Raw genomic sequence first — 20,758 nt, forward strand, 5'->3', positions numbered from 1 at the left:
GAAGCCAGAGTGTCCGGTAGAGGAGACAGGACATGAGTAAGAATGTGTGGTGCCTCCCTGGCAGCTGGGTTCTTGCTCACCTCTGCCACAGTTTCCTTCACAAAGACTGGTAAATCACTTGCACCAACTTTCGAGGCGGTTGCTAATGACCTGCTCTTAGTTTTCTGGACCCCTGTGGCATAAACCCATGGAGGCAGATTTATAACAGTGGAGAGCCCCTCCAGCTCCAGCAGAAGAGATCAGGAACTGTGCTTCAAACAGCACCTCTGTCTGCTCAAATACCCCAAATCCAGTGGTTGAACGCTCACGTTCACCGTAACCATCATCATTGTTTTGATCACCGTGATCATGCTTTCTGTCCAGGGAATGGGGATGACGCCTTACTCCAACATGATAAGATGTCATCATAACATGGTTAATATTTAAGGTACTGAACTGTAATAACAAAATATACTCAGAGATATGCTCACATGCAATGAGCATATTCTGCACGCAGCATAGAGTCTGGATAGTCCACAGTTAATAAAAATAACATTTTCTCATTCTTATCATCCACTATATTTCAATATGTTCAGAAGCTGAGAGATTGATAATTCAAGGCATATTCTCACCTTTTCTGTTCTTAAAGATCTGACAGGCATGTGTTGAAAGTAGAAATGAACTATAAAACAGATCATCCCATGCTTACTTAGCATGAGCTCTTCCTGTAAAGATCTGTCCTCTGGGCTAAAATCTGTCATTTTTCTCCAGCACAAAATTAATTTAGCAAATAAAAGAAGACCCGTGACCTTCATGTGGATATGTTGACTTGGGTGTTTACTGTGTCTCACCATCAAGTCACCCCATCTGTGTGTTGCACAGGACTTTGTGGCAAAGACCGTTAAAGAAAAATGATGTCTTGAGGTTACATAACTTGGAGAACTTAATAATAGTCTGTTTGCTGAATCTATGTGTCATGGAAATTAAAGATGGAGAGAAATCTATTAGGTAATGTCATCCATTGCTTTAACCAATAAAATCCTGCTCCTGCAGTGTTAAGTGCTGCCCATAACTTAGTCAAATCTGGTTTTAAATGGGCTTTCCATGCCCATCCTTAGCAGACTGTTCCACTGTCTGTGAGACAGGAGTGTTAGGAAATTTTTCCTCACCATCTGCCTGAGCTTTTTTCCTGCTCAGTCTCATGCCTTTGCGTTGGGATTTGGCTGCGAAAATAGGAAGCATTTCCAGGCAGGAAAGTCTGGAGCATCCCGCTCAGCACAAGGGCCAAGGAGCAGTGTGGCAGCAGGGAGGGGAGGAAGCGTCTGTGAGCGCGGAGCAGGATGCGCGACATGGAAGGACTGGGTTGCGAACAGGTAAGGCAGAGATGTGCAGAGCACAGGGAGCATGGCTGCATGTGTGCGGCCGCACTGATGGGAGTGTGCTTTTCTCTTACAGAAAATGAAGCCCATAGTCCAAAGAAGACAATCAGCCCCTTCTGCCATTACTAAAGCTCTCAGCAAGTCCAGATGCCATGCCAGGTAGAGGAAATATCTTTTTGACCCCTTATTTTTGTCTTTCTGCATACACAGACCAAACCCCAACTGCTTTTCTTGTTCAGTTCACAACATCTGGAGGAATTTTTGTGTGGAGAGGTGAGGAATATTTTCTGGTTTGCTGGAACATGCTTTGAAAGTGCCTCACCAGAGAATGTGCAGTGCCAGACCTTGATCTCTGTTACAGACGTGTAAGCCAGAATAACTCCAGTGAGCTCCTTGAAGCTACTCTGGACTTGCTTTACAGCAGAGAGAAGAAAATCTGACCCACATGGGAAAACAGCCAGGCAGGTCTCCATTAGCCATGGGGGCAGCTCCTACCCTCAGTCTTAGCTGCAGAATAGCAAACCCGCTCCTTGCTTGCAGCACTGTCAGGGCAGTGAGACCACACTCCTTTAAGCAACACTGAGACGCAGTGACCAGGACAGTTGTCATCCTCTTTACAAACGCATACTGGTTAGCTGTTTGGGAAACTGTGCCTTCTGAAAAGAATAAGAAAGTTTCCTTGAAATATGTCTTCATCCCCTCTGCCTGCAAAGAGCAGAAGCACAGTGTCCAGCTCCGCTACTGGATGCTTCCTTGAGTTGCTCTGGCTGGGCAGTCAATGAAGCTTCAGCTGATGGATTCATCACTGTTTAGTCTACCATCTCACCAGCAATGGGCAGTGGTATGAGAAATAGAAACAGAGGTGCCTTAAGAAATAAAACAGCTGATGTCAGGGGAAAGAGAGACAGAAACAAACTGTGGAAAGAGGCGGCCAGAGCAGTGAAGGGCTGCTGTGTGCTTAGGCAGCAGTGCCAGCAGCGCGTGGCTGTGGTGTGGAGCAGGGCTGGGAGAGGACTGAGGTGGATGGCAGCCCATGTAGCCCTGCCTGGCTCTGCCTGCGTCAGCTCTGTGGCAGGAGCAGCATCAGACCCATCCCCTGTGCTCTGCCTGCAACCAGGGGCTGAGATTTAATGCTGCCTCCATCCTCGGTGAGCATCTGGCTGTTCCACCCCAGCACAACAGTGCAGACAGGAGCCACAGTGGGAAGGATGGACTTGTTACAGCTGTGTCCCCAGACACAGACCTCGGGAGCAGCACTGGGGGCACCAGGGAGCCTGTCGGCTCTCCCTTAGAACCACATAGCACGGCACCGGATCTGGTGCTTTGGTGGGAGAACCACTAGGACCTGTCCCTGCTCTGAGAGTTTCAGGTCCCCTGACAAGTGACAGCAGCTTTGCCTCACCACTAGCTTCTGCAGATGGGCTCAGTGGTGACAGGAAAAGCTGATTCAGTGGATTAACATTTTGGTCATGACCAGCCCCTAAAGAGCATCCACTTTTCATCCTCCGTAGGCAATTGCTGTAGGTGCATTTTGGTGTCCTGGCTCATCCCTGCAGGAGCTAGTCTCATAGGCAAGCAAAGGACAGAACTTGCTTTCATTCGGTTGTCTCCTGGCCAAGTAATGTAGCCCTTGTCATTCTTCTCTACACCTAGCTTGCACAAAGGAATGAAGGGAGGAAAGAAGGGAAGGAGGGAAGGAAGGGAAGGAGGGAAAAAAGGAAAGGAAGGAAGGGAGGGAGGGAGGATGAGGAAGTTTCATCACTCCAGTCTTGGTGTAGGTGTTCACATTGACTTGCGGCAGATGGAGTTAATTGGACAGAGGCTGGACTGCAGCTTGTAGCTGGGTCAGCACTGGGAGAAGCGCTCGGTGGTCAGGCTGCTCCAGGACATCATTTGCCATGAACTGTATGGGAAGGGACTTCTGACAGTCTTGTGGTTTCTTCTCCTCCTGCAGGGAGACCACCCTCTCCTCCTCCCATTCGGACAATGGGCTCCCAAGCAGCTTGTGCAGCAGCCCAGGTTCCACTTTTATCCTGGACGAGCGAGTGCAGCTAACCGTGGGCCTGCAGACTCAGGAGAGACACCTGATCCTGTTCAGCGATGCGCTCATCATCGCCAAGTCCAAGTAAGAGACATTCACTCTCACTCGTCCTCCCAGTCCTTCCAGCTGAGGCTGGATGCTGAGCTATTTGTGGAACAGGCACCACAACCACCCTTCTTTCCAAGCCCAGCTATAAAATGTGGCATCCCTGCACCTCCCTCTCCAGAAATTCCTCTTGGTACTAATGTCTCACAACATGTTCCTGAAAGGAAATGTTGTCTAAGTCATTTTGCCCATTTACTCTTTTTTTTTTTTTTTTTTTTTTTTTTTTTTTCAAGTGGCTTCTTGAAGGAGCCGCATGAAGGCAGGAGGCAGCAAGTGCAGATGACTAATTCCTGCTCTGGTCTCTTCTACCAGTGTTTCATGTAACACCTAAGTGAGCATCTTGGGTAGCTTCAGTTATTAGAAAGACAGCATAGCTGGTGACTAGCCTGAGCTACCCTCTGCCTGCCCCTGGCACCCATGATCTGCACTGCTCAGCCACAGCTGCCCTGCTGCAGCCATCAGCCCCAAATCAGCTTGCAGACCCTTCTGGTAGTGCCTACATGTGCCCAGGCATTTCACTTTGGGGCTGTTGTTATATCTGCAGGACCAGAGGATAGTGTGACCAGACTGTGGAGGTGTAGGTGTTAGGATATGACCTAAAAACCTATTATTTGAATTGCAGATCCTCCTCCAGCTTGAAGCTCAAAAAGCAGGTGCACCTGAGTGAAGTATGGACCAGCACTTGCCTCAGTGAAGTGACAGAGAAAAAAATGAGTCCTGAGCATTCGTTTGTCATTGGCTGGCCTACCACCAACTATGTCGTCACCTTCAGGTATCACATCAGACCAGAGTTCTCCATTGGCAGCCCAGCAGCTGCCCAAATCCTCCTTTAAGCCAAGAGGTAACTGAGGATGTAGGGTCCTGCACCCTATTACACTCACTGTCCCATTGAATATAGGACTTCTGCTAACATTTAGCAGTGGGGGGGAAGTTAGATCTTGGGAGGCAGTCATGTTAGAATTACACCTGCAGGCTGTTCCCCTAGAGCCTTTTAAATGTGAGAGCCGAGCCTTGTCTAGTGAGGGCCAGCCCTGCAGAGCATCCTGGAACAGCACATCCAGATCTGCCACAGCCAGCCAGCTGGGCTGTTGTGTAACCTGCAGGTATGTTATTTCAGCAACTGCCAGCAGCCGCTTCTCTACAAGATTAGCCCCAGTCCCAGAATTTTTCGTTGTAAAGAATAGTTAGTTATACCAGTGAAAACTGCCAGGTGGCCTGTGCCAGAACCAAAGTCTTTATCCATCACTAACATGCCATGGACAAACCTTCATTTTGCAGTTGTCTGCCAGGCTGTCTCAAACCCACAGCAACAATTCATAAAGATGGAGAGGTCCTTTAGGATGGGCCTACACAAGCAGCACCAGCCCAGAACTTGCCATGTCCCTGCTAACTCCCTAGATAGAAAAGTGAAGGACTTTGGGACACTCTAGAATAGCCAGATCATGTCCAAATGCCATTAAAAAGGCTAATCCAGTGCTGTATCTGAGCTAACAAGCCTCACCAAAAAGCAGGTGAGTTTTTAATTCTCTTGAACTTTGTATGGCAAGGCTAGACTGAATCTTAGCTAGTTTATACACAGGAGACTCAAGTCTTCACCAGCTCAGGCATCTGCTCCATCCTCTGCTTGGCCAAGCAGTGAAGCCATCACTCCTCAAAGTCCTTCTGCCCCCAGCTATGGCTGAACAGTGGGACTGGTCTGGGTAGCACCTGCTGCTTCCTTGGGACAGCTGCCTCCTCATAAAGGAAATGGGAACCACACTATCATTTCACACTTGCTGTCTCATCTTCAAAATCCAGGCTGATCCTCTTCTGTGTCACTGATTCTGGCCTTGGGGCTCGTGCTCTCACACATAAACAGGCATTTGTTTGACTTTGCATTTCCTTCATGTCACTGAGATCTGAGCAGCCTAAGCTCGCAGCTGAAGCTTCTAGGAACTGCACATACTGGAAAGGAAATGGCAGTAGAAAAAAACAGTGTTTAAAGGTCATTGCAAAAATATTGAAGGCCCACAAGATGAGTTACCTCCAGCATAACAAAGATACTCATTTCTTATCTGAACACTTGTCAGCTGAGGCAGGAAATGTAGTCCAGTTTGTTGCTGGGATATTTTATTATTATAATTGTTATTATTCATTAAAATAGAACAGGACCAGGAAAAGACTGTGCTTTTATTCCTGGGCTTTGCAGGAAGGAACTTTGACTTACAGCTATATATAAGTGAAACTGGGTAAACTTCAGAGACCATGAACCACTCAGCATTTTTTTGATGATCTGCCTCTCTTTATCTTCAGCTCAGCCAATGTGAAGGAGCAGTGGCTCTCCACATTACTCTGGTAAGTGACACTGTGTCATCCTTATTCTGAGTGGTTCTCCTGCACTCCTCAGAAGAAATATAAGATGCCAGATATCAAATCATCTCTGATTTTCAGGACACTAAATGCCTGGCTACCATTTGAAATTTGAATGTAGAAACCCTTGGTAAAAACAAAATTGTTTTTGACAGTCCAGAAAAGATTAAATCCACTAGAAGATAACATTTTTTGAGAACATTTGGATTTTGTTTTGTTTTGCTTTTGTTTTCTTTGGAGCTAGATCTTGGCTTTGCTAATCACTATGGAAATATCACAAATGATATTGATTCTTCAGATGATTTTTGCTTTGATCAGAAGTTCGTATTTCATGGCATCTAGAGACTCCTTTTTTTTTTATTTTCTAATACTATGATTTTAAATATTGTTTCCAGTTACCTACAGGCAGAAGTCTGTATAGGTACAGAGAGGAGAAGAAATTGTCTCCCATTTTGTGGAGAACATTACCGTAAGGAAACTGGAAGTTGTTACACCAGAGGCATCTGCATTAAATACTGCCATGTGGGTTTTTTGTCCTCTCCTCTCCTCTCCTCTCCTCTCCTCTCCTCTCCTCTCCTCTCCTCTCCTCTCCTCTCCTCTCCTCTCCTCTCCTCTCCTCTCCCTCAAAGAACTCAAAGAAAGATAAGCCAGTAAGAGCATATGACCACACTATGAACTTTGCATGTTATTCTTCCTGACATAATTAATCCTTAGTATTATGCTGCCAAAGAGCAGGTCACTTAGACCTCTTGTATCCAAATGTTAGGGTTGTTTTTGAGTTCTCTTGGGAAATCATATTCCTCCCCTTTCTTTTCAGGCATATCAGTGAGACAAAACAGACTGAAGACCTGAAGACTCTGGCCCTTCAGATCTTTGTGCTGGATGCTGATAGCTGCTCCTCTGTAAGTAAAACTAGGAAGCCGTTCATCAGACCAATACTACACGGAGATCTGTGAGGCAGAGGAGGGCAGATAGCATTGTGATGCTGCTGCTGATAGCCCAGTTTAAAACACAACTGCCCCCTGAAAGGTTTTGGAGAGTGTGCAGCTGCACACTTATTGCTGGAAACTCACTTGGAGGAAACTGGGAGGAAGTCAGACTCTTAGCAAAGAACAGTTAATTCTTAAGATTATTCTCAGTGGCTGGACTCTTCCCTCTTTTCCTTCTGCTTTACTTCATAGTTAGTGATTGTTTGTGGTTGGGTGCCCAGCAATTCCCATTTTTGGTGCAATAGATTGAGGTTGCTGATGCTCCTGTCTCTTTGCATCACTAGCATTCATTTCTATTCTTCATGCCAAACTTGGTGGGTCACCTTCACCTCCTGGTATCTCTTCCATCAGAGGGACCCTAAACACCCTTGATTTATTAGTGCCAGAGGTGAGCCATTTGCAATGACAGGGACACTATGAGCAGTCAATAACCACTGTGATCAAATGCAGCATCTGAGCATCTTAAGTTCCTGTGAATCCCACTGGATGAAGCCTTTGGATGCTATAGCAAACCAGTGATAGGAATAGCTGGGAAGAGTTTTCACACTGCATAATGATTCCAGTGCAGATTGAATTGGCATAACTATTTTAGCCATCAGCAATTAGTAAAGGCAATCTATAGACAGATTAGTGACATTTTCCTCCAATTCTCAAGCTACAAGAAACTGCAATGAAACTTCCTGGGTTTTATCAGCTTACTCTGTTTCCTTTTTTTTTTCATTTCTAGACTATCACAGTCAATGTGTCTAATGTGGAAACTGTAGACAGTGTGATCAAGAAGACATTGGGGCAGCTTGGGCTTCCTGTAAGTCACAATTGTTTAGTCTGCCAGGCCTTCGCTTAGGAGCTGACCATGTCTGATTTATGGGACAGTGCAGATCTGAAGAACCGCAGATTTGCTCTAGTTAAATTTTAAGGTATTAATATTCTCTGGACTGCTCAGTGAAGCAATCTGGTTGTGTGGATACAAAAATTTACACATGCTTACATCCTACATTAAAGTCAGCCCTTGTGCAATGAGGTCCTGTGGATTTCAGAAGACTTTAGAACTTGTGCTCAGAATTAGTCTTGAGCTAAACTTGTTGAAGAATTATTAATTTAGCCATGAAACTAAATCAGTGGTATTACCAGACAAACCTTCTCCATTCTTACATCCCTTTACCCAGAGTGATCTGTCAATTACAGTATTTAAGAGAGGGCACTAATAGTGTCCCACTAGTTTAATACCAAGGAGGACTGTGCAATATATTGCTGAAATAGTCCTGAGAAGCCTCCTTCTCAGCACACATTAAGAGAATCATTTCTGTTGTGCCACGTGCTCATGGTAGTTTTATGAACACAAGGCTGAGCATACTCCGTAGCTCCCCAGCCAGAGAAAGATGAATCTTTCTCTGGAGCCTGCAGAACATACAAGGGCAATACATCATGCAGTGTGGCTGTGCTTTGGCATGGAAGGGGAGGCAAGAATTACTTGGGATGGTAGGAACTCAAATAGGCAGATTTGTTGCCTGACCTGGCAGCAACAGCCAAATGCATTGGTCCGTTGAGGTGGAAGATGGTATCGCGCTTCACAAAGGATGCTGACATTCCTCAGCAAGTGTGAGGACTCCACAGCTGGGTTTTTGCTCAGCATGGTAAGGGATTTCCTGAGTCATCGCCCACTGGGTGGACATCCAGGAAACCCTAGGGTGGATTTGCATCCTGCCAGCTCCTAATCCCTCCAACTCCTGAACCTTTCCCCTTCCGCTGCACGCCTGTCCCTCCCAGCCACACTGGGCCCCGGACATGGCCGTGTGCTTCCTGCTCCTTGCCCACTCAGCCCTTATCCCTATCCGTTGCTTCCTGCCTGTGCAGCCTTGCAGACCCTCTTCCTGGCTTCCTTGACGTAACTTTCTCTCCTCTTTGTCCCTCAATTTCCAGAGTAGAACAAACGATCACCACCTCTGGGTGATTTCTGGAAAAGATGACTCTGCTTACCCTCTCATTGGTAAGAGCTGTCTAACTTCTTCCCCGTGAACCAAGCTTGTTTTGAACTTTTCATGAAATCTGGAACATTTTAATTACTTCTTATGAGAATGTTACAGTGTTTAAGGTTTGCTCTTTAAGCGCTTTCTTGAAAGTTTACAGGTTTATCAGAAAACAACCAAAAGACAGTGAGACTCCCTGTCCTCAGGTCCTTTCTGCCGAGTCAGAGCAAGCGAACATCAATGGTCTCAACAGGCAGCTCATATTTGCACTAAGCAACCACCAGTTAGGATCTAGTCAGGTGGAAGAGAGAAGTAACCTCTGATCTACCCATCATTTAAGCCAAAGCCACTGATGTATGGAAACTGCTGCCTGTAGCTCTGACAGATGGTTTGGCCATTGTGCAGACTATTTTGTCCTGCAACATGGTGCTTAGTAATACAAAAAAAATCTGCTTTAATCCCATATTGTTTTTCAGTAAGAGCTGAGTAAATATTTCCCCAGCCTTTCCAGGGAGATTCTGCATGTTGGTTTATTGAAGAGATCTTACTCCAAGAACCAACCTGTCATAAGACACTGTTATTATGGGGCTCATTAGACTGCACATTTATTTGTAGGCAGTGATGTTTTCCAAGTGGTTCTGTCACATGCCTATTTTTTGTATCACTCCATCATAGACTAGACCGTCACTATAGGATAGTTCCTGAGCAGAACAATGCTTCCAGTATTTTGTTAAATAGATCTCAACCCCTAATAATGATAATTTTTTGTATAATATAATGCTACATATAGAAGAGTGGCTGGCCAGGTATAGCCTCATATACCTGTTTGTAAAGCAGTGGTCACACAGGCACAGATGCCTGTAGTGCCCTAGTTCTAGGCTTCAGGTGGATGTTGTTGAGCAAAGCTGCTTTAAAGTCCAGCTGCAACAGGAGCCATTGGATGTGGTTGCTTCCCTCTGTCCGGGATTAGAGCTGCTTTTTGATAGTTTTGCTGGCCTTTGATGCCTTTCTTTACTCAACAGGGCATGAGCATCCTTTCAGCATCGCCTTGAACTGTCTCCGAAACTCTGTCAACCAGCAACAAGGAACCAACGATAACATCTTGCTGGCTGATGGGACAGAGGCTTCCCTCTTCAGTCAGCTCCTGAAGGAAAAACAGTGCCAGTTTGTCCTGAAACCCAGGCTCCAACCTTCCATGCAGCTGAGGAGAGGTAGGGGCCTGAAGCAGTGTCTTATGATGAGGCAGAGACTGCTGTTCCCCATGGCAATTCTGAAGTCCTCCTATGTGAAACATTTGCACCAAGTGGCTCCCACACCTGGATGTGTGCCAAGTCCTTGCCCTGCTAGGAACCTTATCTGCACCTGTAGATCACTTGCTGGCCAGTAAGAAGGGGTGGCACATGCAACAAAGGTCTGTGCTTTGTTTCAGAATCATTGGAGAAACACACCAAGAGGAAGAAGTCCTTGATCGATTGGGCCCTGCGCCGCAGTACCAGCACACCCACAGGCAGCCCTCCTTCCCAGTCACCCACTACCCCACGGAAGCTCTTCGGCCTGTCTCTTTCCTCTATCTGTCCTGATGGGATCCTTCCCAAGCCCATCATGGTAAGCAGCAGCCCATCCTAGTGTAAATTTTGTGTGTACTGCCTGTTTAGCCAAGAATTTAAAAATCACCTGTGATATTTACAGGATTGTATAGGGATAAGAACAGCATTTTCCTGTGGTTCAGATCTAGCTCAGCAGCAAGAGTCAAAGATACCTTCCTGCATCCCCTCCTGCATCATCTATATCACTTCTTGCACAGATGTCCATCCTGTTTCTGTGGACATCTCCACACAGGCCATCACAGCCTAACAGGGCCAATGTCAATGCTATGTAGGCTAGACCTCCTTCACTACAATAATCAACTGACCTCACGCTTGCTGCAGGATAAGAGCACTCTTGTCCCTGGCACACTCTTGCTACATCTTATACTAAAATTGTTGTGAGGCATAATACTCTCCAATGATATGGTAAAACATTGAACTTTTAAGTGTAAGTGGGCTTTTTCTTAGGATATGCTGCTCCTGCTGTACCATGAAGGTCCCTCTACCAGGGGCATTTTCAGACGCTCTGCCAATGCCAAGACTTGCAAGGAACTTAAAGAGAAACTGAACTCTGGCGATGATGTCCAGGTGGATGGAGAGTCAGTCTTTGTGGCTGCAGCAGTCATCACGGTATGTGCGACCATGTAACTCAGCTGTCCAGGCTAGTCACACCTTCTTTCTGTTAGTAAGGAAGCAACATGAGCCTTTGTGGAGTTTCCAGCCAAGCATGTTCAGTCCTGATGGCTAGGTCCATCTATGTCCCTCAGACCTGAAGGTGATTGTTTTAACATTCAAATGTGTACATTCATCCTCAGACTGCTGTTTTATTTTGTACCTCCCTGTACAAAACAGCCACAGAGTGTGGTTGTGTCCAACCTCAAAGATAACCATGCTATTCATTCATAAGTTATCTCAGTGCAAAAGAGCATGCCAGATTCTGGACTCCACAGTTCAGGTCCTGCGCTTACATTGGTAGGAAGCTTTATGGGGCCAACACCAGACCTGATCTTTGTCCTTTCTGGGTGGAGAGGAGACTGCAGGGAGACATGGAAGAAGTGTGACTCCATCCACGTGTGTCTGCCCTGCATCCTGCAGCAGAGTCAGGAGCTAAGGCAAAATGAGCCTTCACCCTCTCATCAGCCAGCAAGCATGAGAGAAAACTGCTCCTGAGTCCACATGGAGGGATTGTTTGAGATTGGGATAAGAATCAAGCTTTAATAAGGAGAGGCCTGGCAATTAAATTTGGCTAGAGCAATTCAGGAACCTGAAATATCAATAAACATACCTGGTTTTTGCACTTGTTGGCCTAGTACAGAAGCCTGCTCAGTGGGAAGATATTCAGGCACTTTTCAACACAAGTCACGTGTTAAGTTGTTAAATAGTCCCCTGAGAAAAGTGGCAACAATATCCATTGCTAGAAGTGTTTAGAACAGGATTGTACTGCTTAGATTGTCCTTTTTGCGTTAGTCCTTTACTGTTATAATACAGAGGACAATCCTATTCAGAAAAGGGACAGGGACATGAGGGTTGACTGTCTACCCTCTTCCAGCACTAATGCAGACAAGACTCTGCAGTGCTGCAGATGACAAGCTTGATTGGAGCAGAGAGGGGAGGAGAAATGTATGTGTCGTATCTTATTTTATCTTGTGCTTATATGAATAAACACTGACTTTATGCATCATGAAACCAACACAAGAAATTAAAAACTGACCAGACTGCTCTGCATATATATATTTAATTCAGGATTTTCTCCGAAATATACCTGACAGTGTTCTATCCTCAGACATGCACGGACTGTGGATGGAAGCTGTGGATACAGAAAATCGGGCACATAAGATTGAAGCCATCAAAAGGTTTGTAAAAGCCTTTGTAAAAGCTTCTCTTGGTGGGAAAAGGGGAAGTATGTGGCCTTAAGCATAGTCATCATGTTCTGGGAGACTCCAGGCCACAGCAGACCTCTAGCTGCTTGCTAGTGTCATGGTCAGAACGTTTTTCTTTCAGTAATCTTTTATGAACATTGTTGATGTTTCTAGAAAAAAAAGTAATTAGAAAATTCTTTTCTGGTGACCAGTTCAAATTACCAGCCATTTTTTCAGCAAACTGAAAAAGCACAGTAATTCAGCCACAAGGAGTACATCAGATATTAATGGAATTATAACTTTAACAATGACAACAATTTTTCTGTGCACAAAACAAGGCTCACTGGGATAAATCTCATCCTGTGGATGGCTCAGCTCAATTTTTGAACCTGGGCCTCCTCTGTTATCTCTGTAGCTGGAAAATGGGCAAGAGTATTGCCTGCAGTGCAACCCCACATAAATACATCCCATTTACATATAGATGTAAAGTTGTGGCTCCCAAGCTGATGGAGGAGAATGACAAAAGGCAGAAGGGCACAAAAGCTTTGGGAAGCAATTTTTGATATCCAAAGACCAGATTTTTGTGAACAACACTGTTTCAGTTTACTCCCTCTCCCTGCACAGTCTTGTCAATCAGCTCCCCGAGGCCAACTTCATTTTGCTCAGACACCTCTTCAGCGTCCTGCATCACATCGAGCAGAATTCGGGCGTGAATCAGATGAATGCCTTTAACCTGGCTCTCTGCATTGCACCCAACATGCTGTGGCTACCCAGTCCCACTGGGCCTGAAGAGGAGAGCAGGTCTATGAAGAAGGTACTTTTTTTGTAGGTTTGGTCTCATGATAGTCTTTCCTTTATACAGCTTTTTATGGGAATGGTTTTCCTTTCGTAGACCAAAAGGAGGTCTAGGGTCAGAGAGAGCTGAGCAGCTTCATCCTTTCCCCTCCCCAGCAGCACCCATGACTGACTTGGCCGCTTGGTCTGTCCAAGGCAGAAAGAGCAGCTGTGGCTGCTCTACCAGGCGAGCTCACCTTCTGGGCAGACATTCACCAGGAGGATGGAGCAGCTTACGTGAGATACGGCTCCTTTGGCTGGACCTAGCAGTGTACAGGACAATACATCAGAGGAGGAAAAAGTACTTGTATTTTACAAGATGCTGTGAATAGTAAGGAAAAATAGACACCATGTCACACCAGGCTCACCTCACCAGTTCATATCATTCAGCTTCTTGCCCACGGTTTGGTTAACATAGAAGCTTTGCTACATCCCTCACAGCTTCTTGACCAAAAGATTCTGTAGGAAATTACACCTTTGTCTAAGAAAAGTCATCTCTGAGGTGCCTCCCGGTCTGATTTTACTTGGTTTGTATAATTGGCTGTGTTTCCTCAAAACTGACTCCAGAAATTGATATCTTTGCCAGGTGGCCATGTTAGTGCAGTTCCTGATTGAAAACTCAGCAGAGATTTTTGGAGGTGACATTGCTTCCTTGTTTCAAAGACCAGACAAAAAGAAGTCCCAGATCTCAGAGGACTCTGTAGGTAAGTCAATGGCATTTTGTCTTCCAGGAGTGTTTGAAATCCTTTAAAAATAGGTAAATTCATATGAAAGAGTTTGCTTTACCCTTCACTTCACTACTAAGGAAAACCATTGTAAAACAGTTGATTTTGGTTTTCCCTTTCCCTGTCAGGCACAGGCAGGAAGGAAGAGGAAGGCTGAGGGCTGAGGTACACCACCTTTAATGTGTCCTTGAACATGGTTGTCTTTCTCCTTGTCTGCTGTTCCATCAACTCCAGCCCTTCCATTTTAGAGTACAACCATGAGGGTTCCAGTAGCCATAGCAATGCATATTTCAGCAACCTTTTCTTCCTAATCAGTTTTCTAAAGTTAAACCAAGTAGTTGAATGGAAAGAAATCCAGTCATCTCTGTTAACCATTCTATGAATGCAAACTAGCAGTGAAAGCTCAGGTCGTCAAGCCAGAATTTTTAGTGGCATTCCCAGTAGTGATCTAGGCTCTGAGAAAATCATTAACCTTTGTTTACCCATCTTCAAAATGAAGCTGATCATGTTTCCCTGCCATAGCTATAAGGCACTTTGTTGGGTTGGGTGAACACAGGCAGCAGATTAATTTGCACTGTCTGCCCCTGGCATAGGCTTGACTCAGCATGATGATTCCTCTGATGAGCTGGAGTTTTCTGCTTGTGACCCAGAAGGACCAAAGCACCACCTGGAGCCTGAAACAGATACCATTTTTGAACCATCCAGCAGCTTATTGCTGGATGAGGAGCAGAAAGACTGGGACTTGTTCAGTGAGATCACAGCTTGCTACCAAAGCAAAGCTCAGAAGAATGCCAGCACAGACAGTTACGACCTCCTGGAGGAGAATGGCTCCTTCTGCTCCATCGGCTCAATACGCTCCCTCAGCCCAGCCCGGGATCGGTGCTCTTCAGAGCCCAGTGTCTGCCTCAGCTCCCAGCTTCCTACCCAGAGCCACGAGCCAGTGGCCCGTCAGTCTAGCTGTGATGCCACCATCATGCACAGTCACACTGACTACATCCACCGGCTCAGGCAACTGCAGATGGAGAGCCAGAAGCTGATTGATGAAGGTCTAAGCCCTGGAGTTAGTAAGACCAGGCAGAATCTCTGGCAATCACCTCAGACCAGCAGTATGGTGAAGAAACTCAACCTGCAGAAATCCAGCCTGTCCAATAGGTCCAGCTTTTCTAGCCTGTCCTCTACCACCACCTCCCCATCTGCTTCCTCACTGAGCTCCTTGGACAGTGCTTTCTCTTACTGCTCAGAGTCATCAGCTATCAGTCCCACAGAAGTCTCATCCCTGCCCTTCATGTTCGGAACATCTGCCAGGCTCCATGCTGTGTCCCCCAGGATTGCCAGGAGGCCCCTAAAAGAGTGGCACAAGTCCCTAACCTCCCCTTTGCCTTCAAATCCCTGTGACATGGACACTTTCCATGAGTGTAAGCCCAAGGTTTCTGAGAACAGCCTGTGCTCTGGGGAAGGAAGAAGTTCTGCATCTGTCAGCAGAGCAGCTGTGAGAAACCTGCTGACCGACATTGACTGGGAAGAAGAGGAGAGGCAGCTGAAGTGCATGGGGTCCCCTGGACCAGAGCTCAGGAGCCTGAATTATTTCAAGGAGCCTGAACAGGGACCAGAGTGCCCAGCTCCCAGGCCAGCTGGTGAGAAATGTCCAGAGATCAGCCACCAGCAGCACAGGGAGAAGGCAGTGAAACACATTGAGATCAAAAGTATTGATGCCTCCCTTCCAAGCCAGGAAAGCCTGAAATGCACCAAGATAACTTTTTACATGGCCCCTAATACAGAAAGCTCTTGGGAGTCTCCAGTGGAAGAGGAGAGATTCCCAGTGAGCACCAGCAGCAGTGACTCAGCCAGCAGCAGCAGTGAGCAAAGCCTGTCCAAAGGCTTACAGACTGTAAGGGTCCACATCCCCCAGACAGTTTTCTATGGGCAGAATACCCCCCTGGTCTTGCAATCCATCTCCAGGCGCTACCGCCATAGATCAACGACCCCATCCCTGCAGACAGAGCACAAAGCCAGCCCCTGCACTGCCTCCACTCTCCAGGAACCTGAGAGCAAGCCAGTGGAAATGGCGCAGGCGCCAACCCAGAGCAAGGGCTTCAACACGTTCAGCCACACCATCCGTATCATCCTCCCAGCTTCCATCCGAAACACTGTCAGGGAATATTTCAAACATGATGAAACTAAGAACTGCCATGGGACAGCGGCAGAAACAGTGGAAAATGAACTTCTCCGGAGCAAGGTAGAGTGGCTCAGGAGCCAGCCACCAACAGAGATGGCCACAGAGGAGTGTGATGCAGTGGCACTTGCAGAAGAGACTTTTGTCTAGGAACATTGTGTGTGTGTGTGTGTGTGTGTGTGTGTGTGTGTGTGTGTTTGTGCATCATTAGAAAATATTCTGTAAGATATGACCAAGGTGTGAAGAATCTAACAGGCTGCAAAGGGCAGTAAGTGTAAAGTTTAACACTAATGTGTAAGTAATGTTGGGGTTTAACATTTGTTTGGGTTTTGGTGGTTTTTTTATTCTTTATTTTTTATTTACTTTGTTTTTCTACTGAAGACACTTAATTGACTTGAGTACTGAGTGGGCTGAATGCCACTAGGTACTGCCCCTGAATTAGCTGACCTGCAGAGTCTTCCTCCATTTCTTTTTAAAGGGGGAAAGGAGAAACTCTTTGTTTTCTTCAGTCATTAGTGTGTCTAGATGACTGGAGAAGTGAGGCAGTTAAAACTATTTGAATAAGATAACAATGTTCTTTAAGCATGCCCAAAGTTCTCCACTGTTCACTGTTCATCACCAGAAGTCATTTAAAGGAAAGCCCTTCATCCAGCCCAGAAATCACTACTTGCTTGTGTCCCACAGTGGTCTAGCGCTATAGGTGTTCACTACTGCTTGAGGCTGTGCTCCAGAAACACCAAATGGAGCCCAAAGCCCAGCTTCTGCTCTCAGAAGCCATTGGAAAACACTTTACTCCAAGATTCCTTTTTTTTTCCCCCCACAATTAATTATAGATTAATTCTCTTCTCTCCTAATGCTCCCAAAGCCAGTATTTTGCAGAGTCACAGCTGATACACAGAAATCTAGCTTAGTCATTTCAACAGAATGACGACCATTTGTCTTTTGTGATTTCTGCTGGGACTAGTTGGTGCTTCTAGTCGCAGGAGAGATAGCATTATTTTTGGTGATGGTGCAATTTCAGAAGGCTCTTTTCAGAAGGAGTGTGGGTGGAGATCCTAATCAAATCCCTAGTCAGGGGTTATGAGGGAGGTGATAAGTAGGATTTGGTTTTAGCAAGAAGTCAAGGAGCTATGGAAGTAGTTGAGAGTGTTGTCAAGTGGATGCTGAAGCGAAGTCCTGTGTGTCCAGAAAGATGTCAGACCATAAGGCTGAGACAATGCAGACTTCCTCAGTACTAATGCTGTCTTGGATAGGGAATAAGTTCCCCCTCAGCGAAGTACATGGTCCAGCATGCTCCAACTGTGTCAGGTATGGACAAGCACTAGGCAGGGATGTGCTAACAAGGCAGCAATGCAGCCAGGGAGCATCCATGTGAGTCCACTCAAGGAAACTCTCCCAGGAGCTTCCACGATGGGACTTGTTTGAAGGGTGATGCTGCCAGCTGAGCTTTATGAGAAAGGTGAGGCAGCCATATTAGTTAGGTGTTAAGAAAGCAGTGGGAGAAGTCTCAAAGGTTAGGGATGGTTCATTTGAAAGGTAAGCATAAGTTTTCTGAATTAGATTCTGTCAGAGACACATTTTTCATTCAATTAACAGTAAACCAGTGAAGAAAAACAAAAGAAATGTTTGAACCACAGTGAATGAGAGTTGATCTTTGTGGTACAAGTGCCCCTGCAAGCAGTGATGTCCACCATAGCCATTTTTGGAGCCCCAAACCTGCCCCAGCTCAGCTCTCGCATACCAAGGGAAGCCACCTCTGTATGGTGGTCTAATGATCATCAGTTGCATTGATCCTCCATGTACGTCTGGCAGTTGGTGGCTGGAAGTTGGGCCTGCGCCCCCAGTTCATGCCATTGAAAGTCCCATCAGGGCAGAGGGAAACTAGATTTCAGTTGTTTTTTTAACTTGCCAACTGTGGCACCCTCTGTCTCCATTCACCCTGGTGGCCTTTGTATGATGAAAGGTGTACATTGTTCTCATACAAATCACCTGCCATCATGTCCCTCACGTGTGAACACTAAAGAGGCATTCACAGGCTTTTTTTTCCAAAGCTACAGTTGTAACTATTTCAATAAAAGTGACACAAGCGTGTTTGTCATTGCGGTGTGGTCACTGTCCTTGCTGCCCCCACTCTTGTTTTCCCTTCTGCCCCTGGCTGAAGGATACTGACAAAGGGCTTTCTGACCACGGGGCCTGAAGGGAGGTTGGCAGGTAACACTCCTGCTGCTGTGCACAGAAAGTGCTGGCTAAATACCTGTGGATCTCCTTACGGTTCTCCTTCCTTCCTGCTGCTTGAAGGAATGTGGTCTCACTGCCCTGACAGTGCTGCAAGCAAGGAGCGGGTTTGCTGTTCTGCCCCTGAGACTGAGGATAGGAGCTGCCCTGTGGCTGCTGGAGACCTGCCTGGCTCGAAGTTTTTGAAAAGGCAAATTCCCTACAGCACAGCACTGCTCGGGATGAGCGGCAGGGCTACGGCAGCCGCTGTCCCAGCAGGCAGCAGCCAGGTGCTGCGGATCACACCTGGAAAACCCATCTGGAGCCATTGCCAGGATACAGAATCACAGAGGTACCTCCTTGCTGGGGACAGCAATGCTCCTCGTCCAAAGGCTGGTCTAGACAGGTTGGACAAACCAAATCTGAGGGGATTTTAGGAGCTGCTGTAAAATGAGTCATCTGCAGTCATTCCTCTTATTTGTGTCTTTCCAAGAGGAGAAACTGCAGTAAATGTTATGAGAAAAGTCTATTTGAATTTGGAAGATAAATTAATCTGTACTCTAAACATACTAGTGTTGTAAACTGACTGAATGGCTGGGCTCAGTTCAGCCCAGGAGAACCTGGACCAAAGGGAGGGTAAGAGCTCCCAGTTTGTGTCACATTTTTGTGAACTTCAAATTACTGCCCTCAATCCCAAGAAATTCAGGACCACAAGCATAAACTGGCAGTCTGAGAGGCCCAGAATATGAATTCTGCATTAGCCAGTGTGCAGGCACCCTGCTTCACTGTCAGTCCTGAACAGGAGACACCCATGGGGTGCACAGATTCGCCAGAGTGCCCACATTTGCCTTTGCAGTATTCGATTCATCCTCTGTTATGTGGTGGGGTCTAGACCAGCTGTCCTGAGAAGCCTTGGAGCACAATTTCAAAGGGGCCTAAGGGCCCCTTTCCGCAGCAGCCTGTGCTAAGAAGAAGGGACATTTAGATAGTGGGTTTTCTGCTCCAGAGAGGCCATGTTTTCCATTAACCTACAGCCCTCAGACTCAGAAGGCTTCCCAGACAAAAGGATTTCCCTTCTCTCTGCCCTTTTCCAGATCAAAAAGAGAGGTTTAGTTAAAACTGGCCCAAAGCCAAAGGTTGAAGCCGGCGCCTGGCCGGGCGCGGTCACTCAGGAACTGTGCGGGGGCTGTGCAGGAAGCGAGGAGCGTTGGCGAGCTGTCCCCAGTGCACATGAAGGCCAGTTGAGCCCGAGCGTGCCCCTGAGGAGGCCGTGGCCCAGGACCTGCAACCCCGTCTTGCCTCTGCTCGGCACGCTCTGCTCCCCAGGCCTGCAGGCCCACAGAAGCGTCAATGGGCCTGCTCAGAGCAGTAATAGTTACTTGCTGCTACTGCTCCAATTCAATTTCTGACTGCCCAACAGAGCCTGGAAAGATATGATATCCTCAGAAAGGATCCCATCCCAAGCTGCTCCACCCTCCTGAAAGCAGCAGTTTTTGTGCAGCCTTCTCTGGTACCTTATGTCACCTAGTGGGACAGACTTGCCACTTGCCATGGAGAGCTGGGCAGCAAATGAAAGAGCTCACCCCAAGAGCTCACTTTGTTGAATGTAGACAAGCTCTGGGGAGGCACATGCCGTCGCATGAGCTCTTCAGCCACAGCTGTCACTCCCTCTTGCCATGCCACCAGGGATGCATGCCTACAGCGAACTGACATCTTTCAGCATCAGCCTCTGGTCTAGCTTGGACCTCAGGAGCAGGAGAGGGCTGAGACTGCCAAGTGCTTTGCAAATGGATTTGGCAGAATGAGAACTCAGGAGATGATACAGGAAGAAGCACTGGAACTGGTGGATTTACTGCTCTTATTCACCCCTTCTGCAGCCTACTGCAAATCTCTAATCTTCATTTTATTCTTTTTGCTTTATTATAGTAAAGCTGGGGTATGTTAGACAGAAGAAGAACAAATCATTTATCCTCCAAGGAAAGCTCAGGTTCTGCTCCCTTCTCTGCACGCTTGGTGCTCTAGTTGCTGCTGATGCGCAAAGAGCTCCATCTTGTGTCAGACCAAAGCCCTCAAGAGTTGCTGCCCTTCAGCTGTGGTGTTCAGGTGAAATACAGCAGTGTCTGCAATGCAAAGCTCAGCAGTGATGTTATTTTATGACTCAAGATCTGTAAGCCTGGAGACCATCATGTTCTAGCTTTGGATTGGGTGGGTCCCAGCTTCAAGTTCAGAACACCCAGTTTCCAAATCCAGGGGGTACTGGGGAAAAACTGGGCAGAGCTCCCACATGGATCCTGATTTGTAAAAAGCCCATTCCATTTGGTACCAGGATGCTTAGGGACTCAGTGAACCTTTTAAATGCCATCTATTTAATGTATCAATGTTAAAAATGTAAAAAAAAAATGTGTTGCTTCACCTAGGCCTGCAGTCTTTCGGGGTATCCCCACCCCAAGCGTGGGCCAAAGATCTAGAAAGGATCTACTGAAAGATTTCTATGCAGGATTGAGTTTGGAAAATTTGGCAACATACCATGAGTTCTCTATGTGACTCAGATAAAAATT

At 46.6% G+C, this 20,758-nt stretch overlaps 1 protein-coding gene across 1 annotated transcript; it reads left to right on the forward strand.

Annotated features, from left to right (window-relative positions):
- Window positions 1–1,328: 1,328 nt before the first annotated feature.
- On the forward strand, window positions 1,329–16,136 carry LOC112960406 (rho GTPase-activating protein 20-like). The gene is made up of 16 exons (XM_026054646.1): window positions 1,329–1,352; window positions 1,435–1,517; window positions 1,569–1,631; window positions 3,313–3,483; window positions 4,127–4,276; window positions 5,797–5,838; window positions 6,671–6,755; window positions 7,570–7,647; window positions 8,763–8,829; window positions 9,832–10,020; window positions 10,239–10,414; window positions 10,864–11,025; window positions 12,139–12,248; window positions 12,879–13,068; window positions 13,675–13,792; window positions 14,407–16,136. The coding sequence occupies exons 1-16, from the start codon at window positions 1,329–1,331 to the stop codon at window positions 16,134–16,136; spliced, it is 3,438 nt and encodes a 1,145-aa protein (XP_025910431.1).
- The last annotated feature ends 4,622 nt before the right edge of the window (window positions 16,137–20,758 follow it).

The sequence above is a fragment of the Nothoprocta perdicaria genome, unplaced genomic scaffold (genome assembly GCF_003342845.1).
Source record: "Nothoprocta perdicaria isolate Ctin4 unplaced genomic scaffold, notPer1 scaffold_124, whole genome shotgun sequence".
Lineage (NCBI taxonomy): Eukaryota > Metazoa > Chordata > Aves > Tinamiformes > Tinamidae > Nothoprocta > Nothoprocta perdicaria.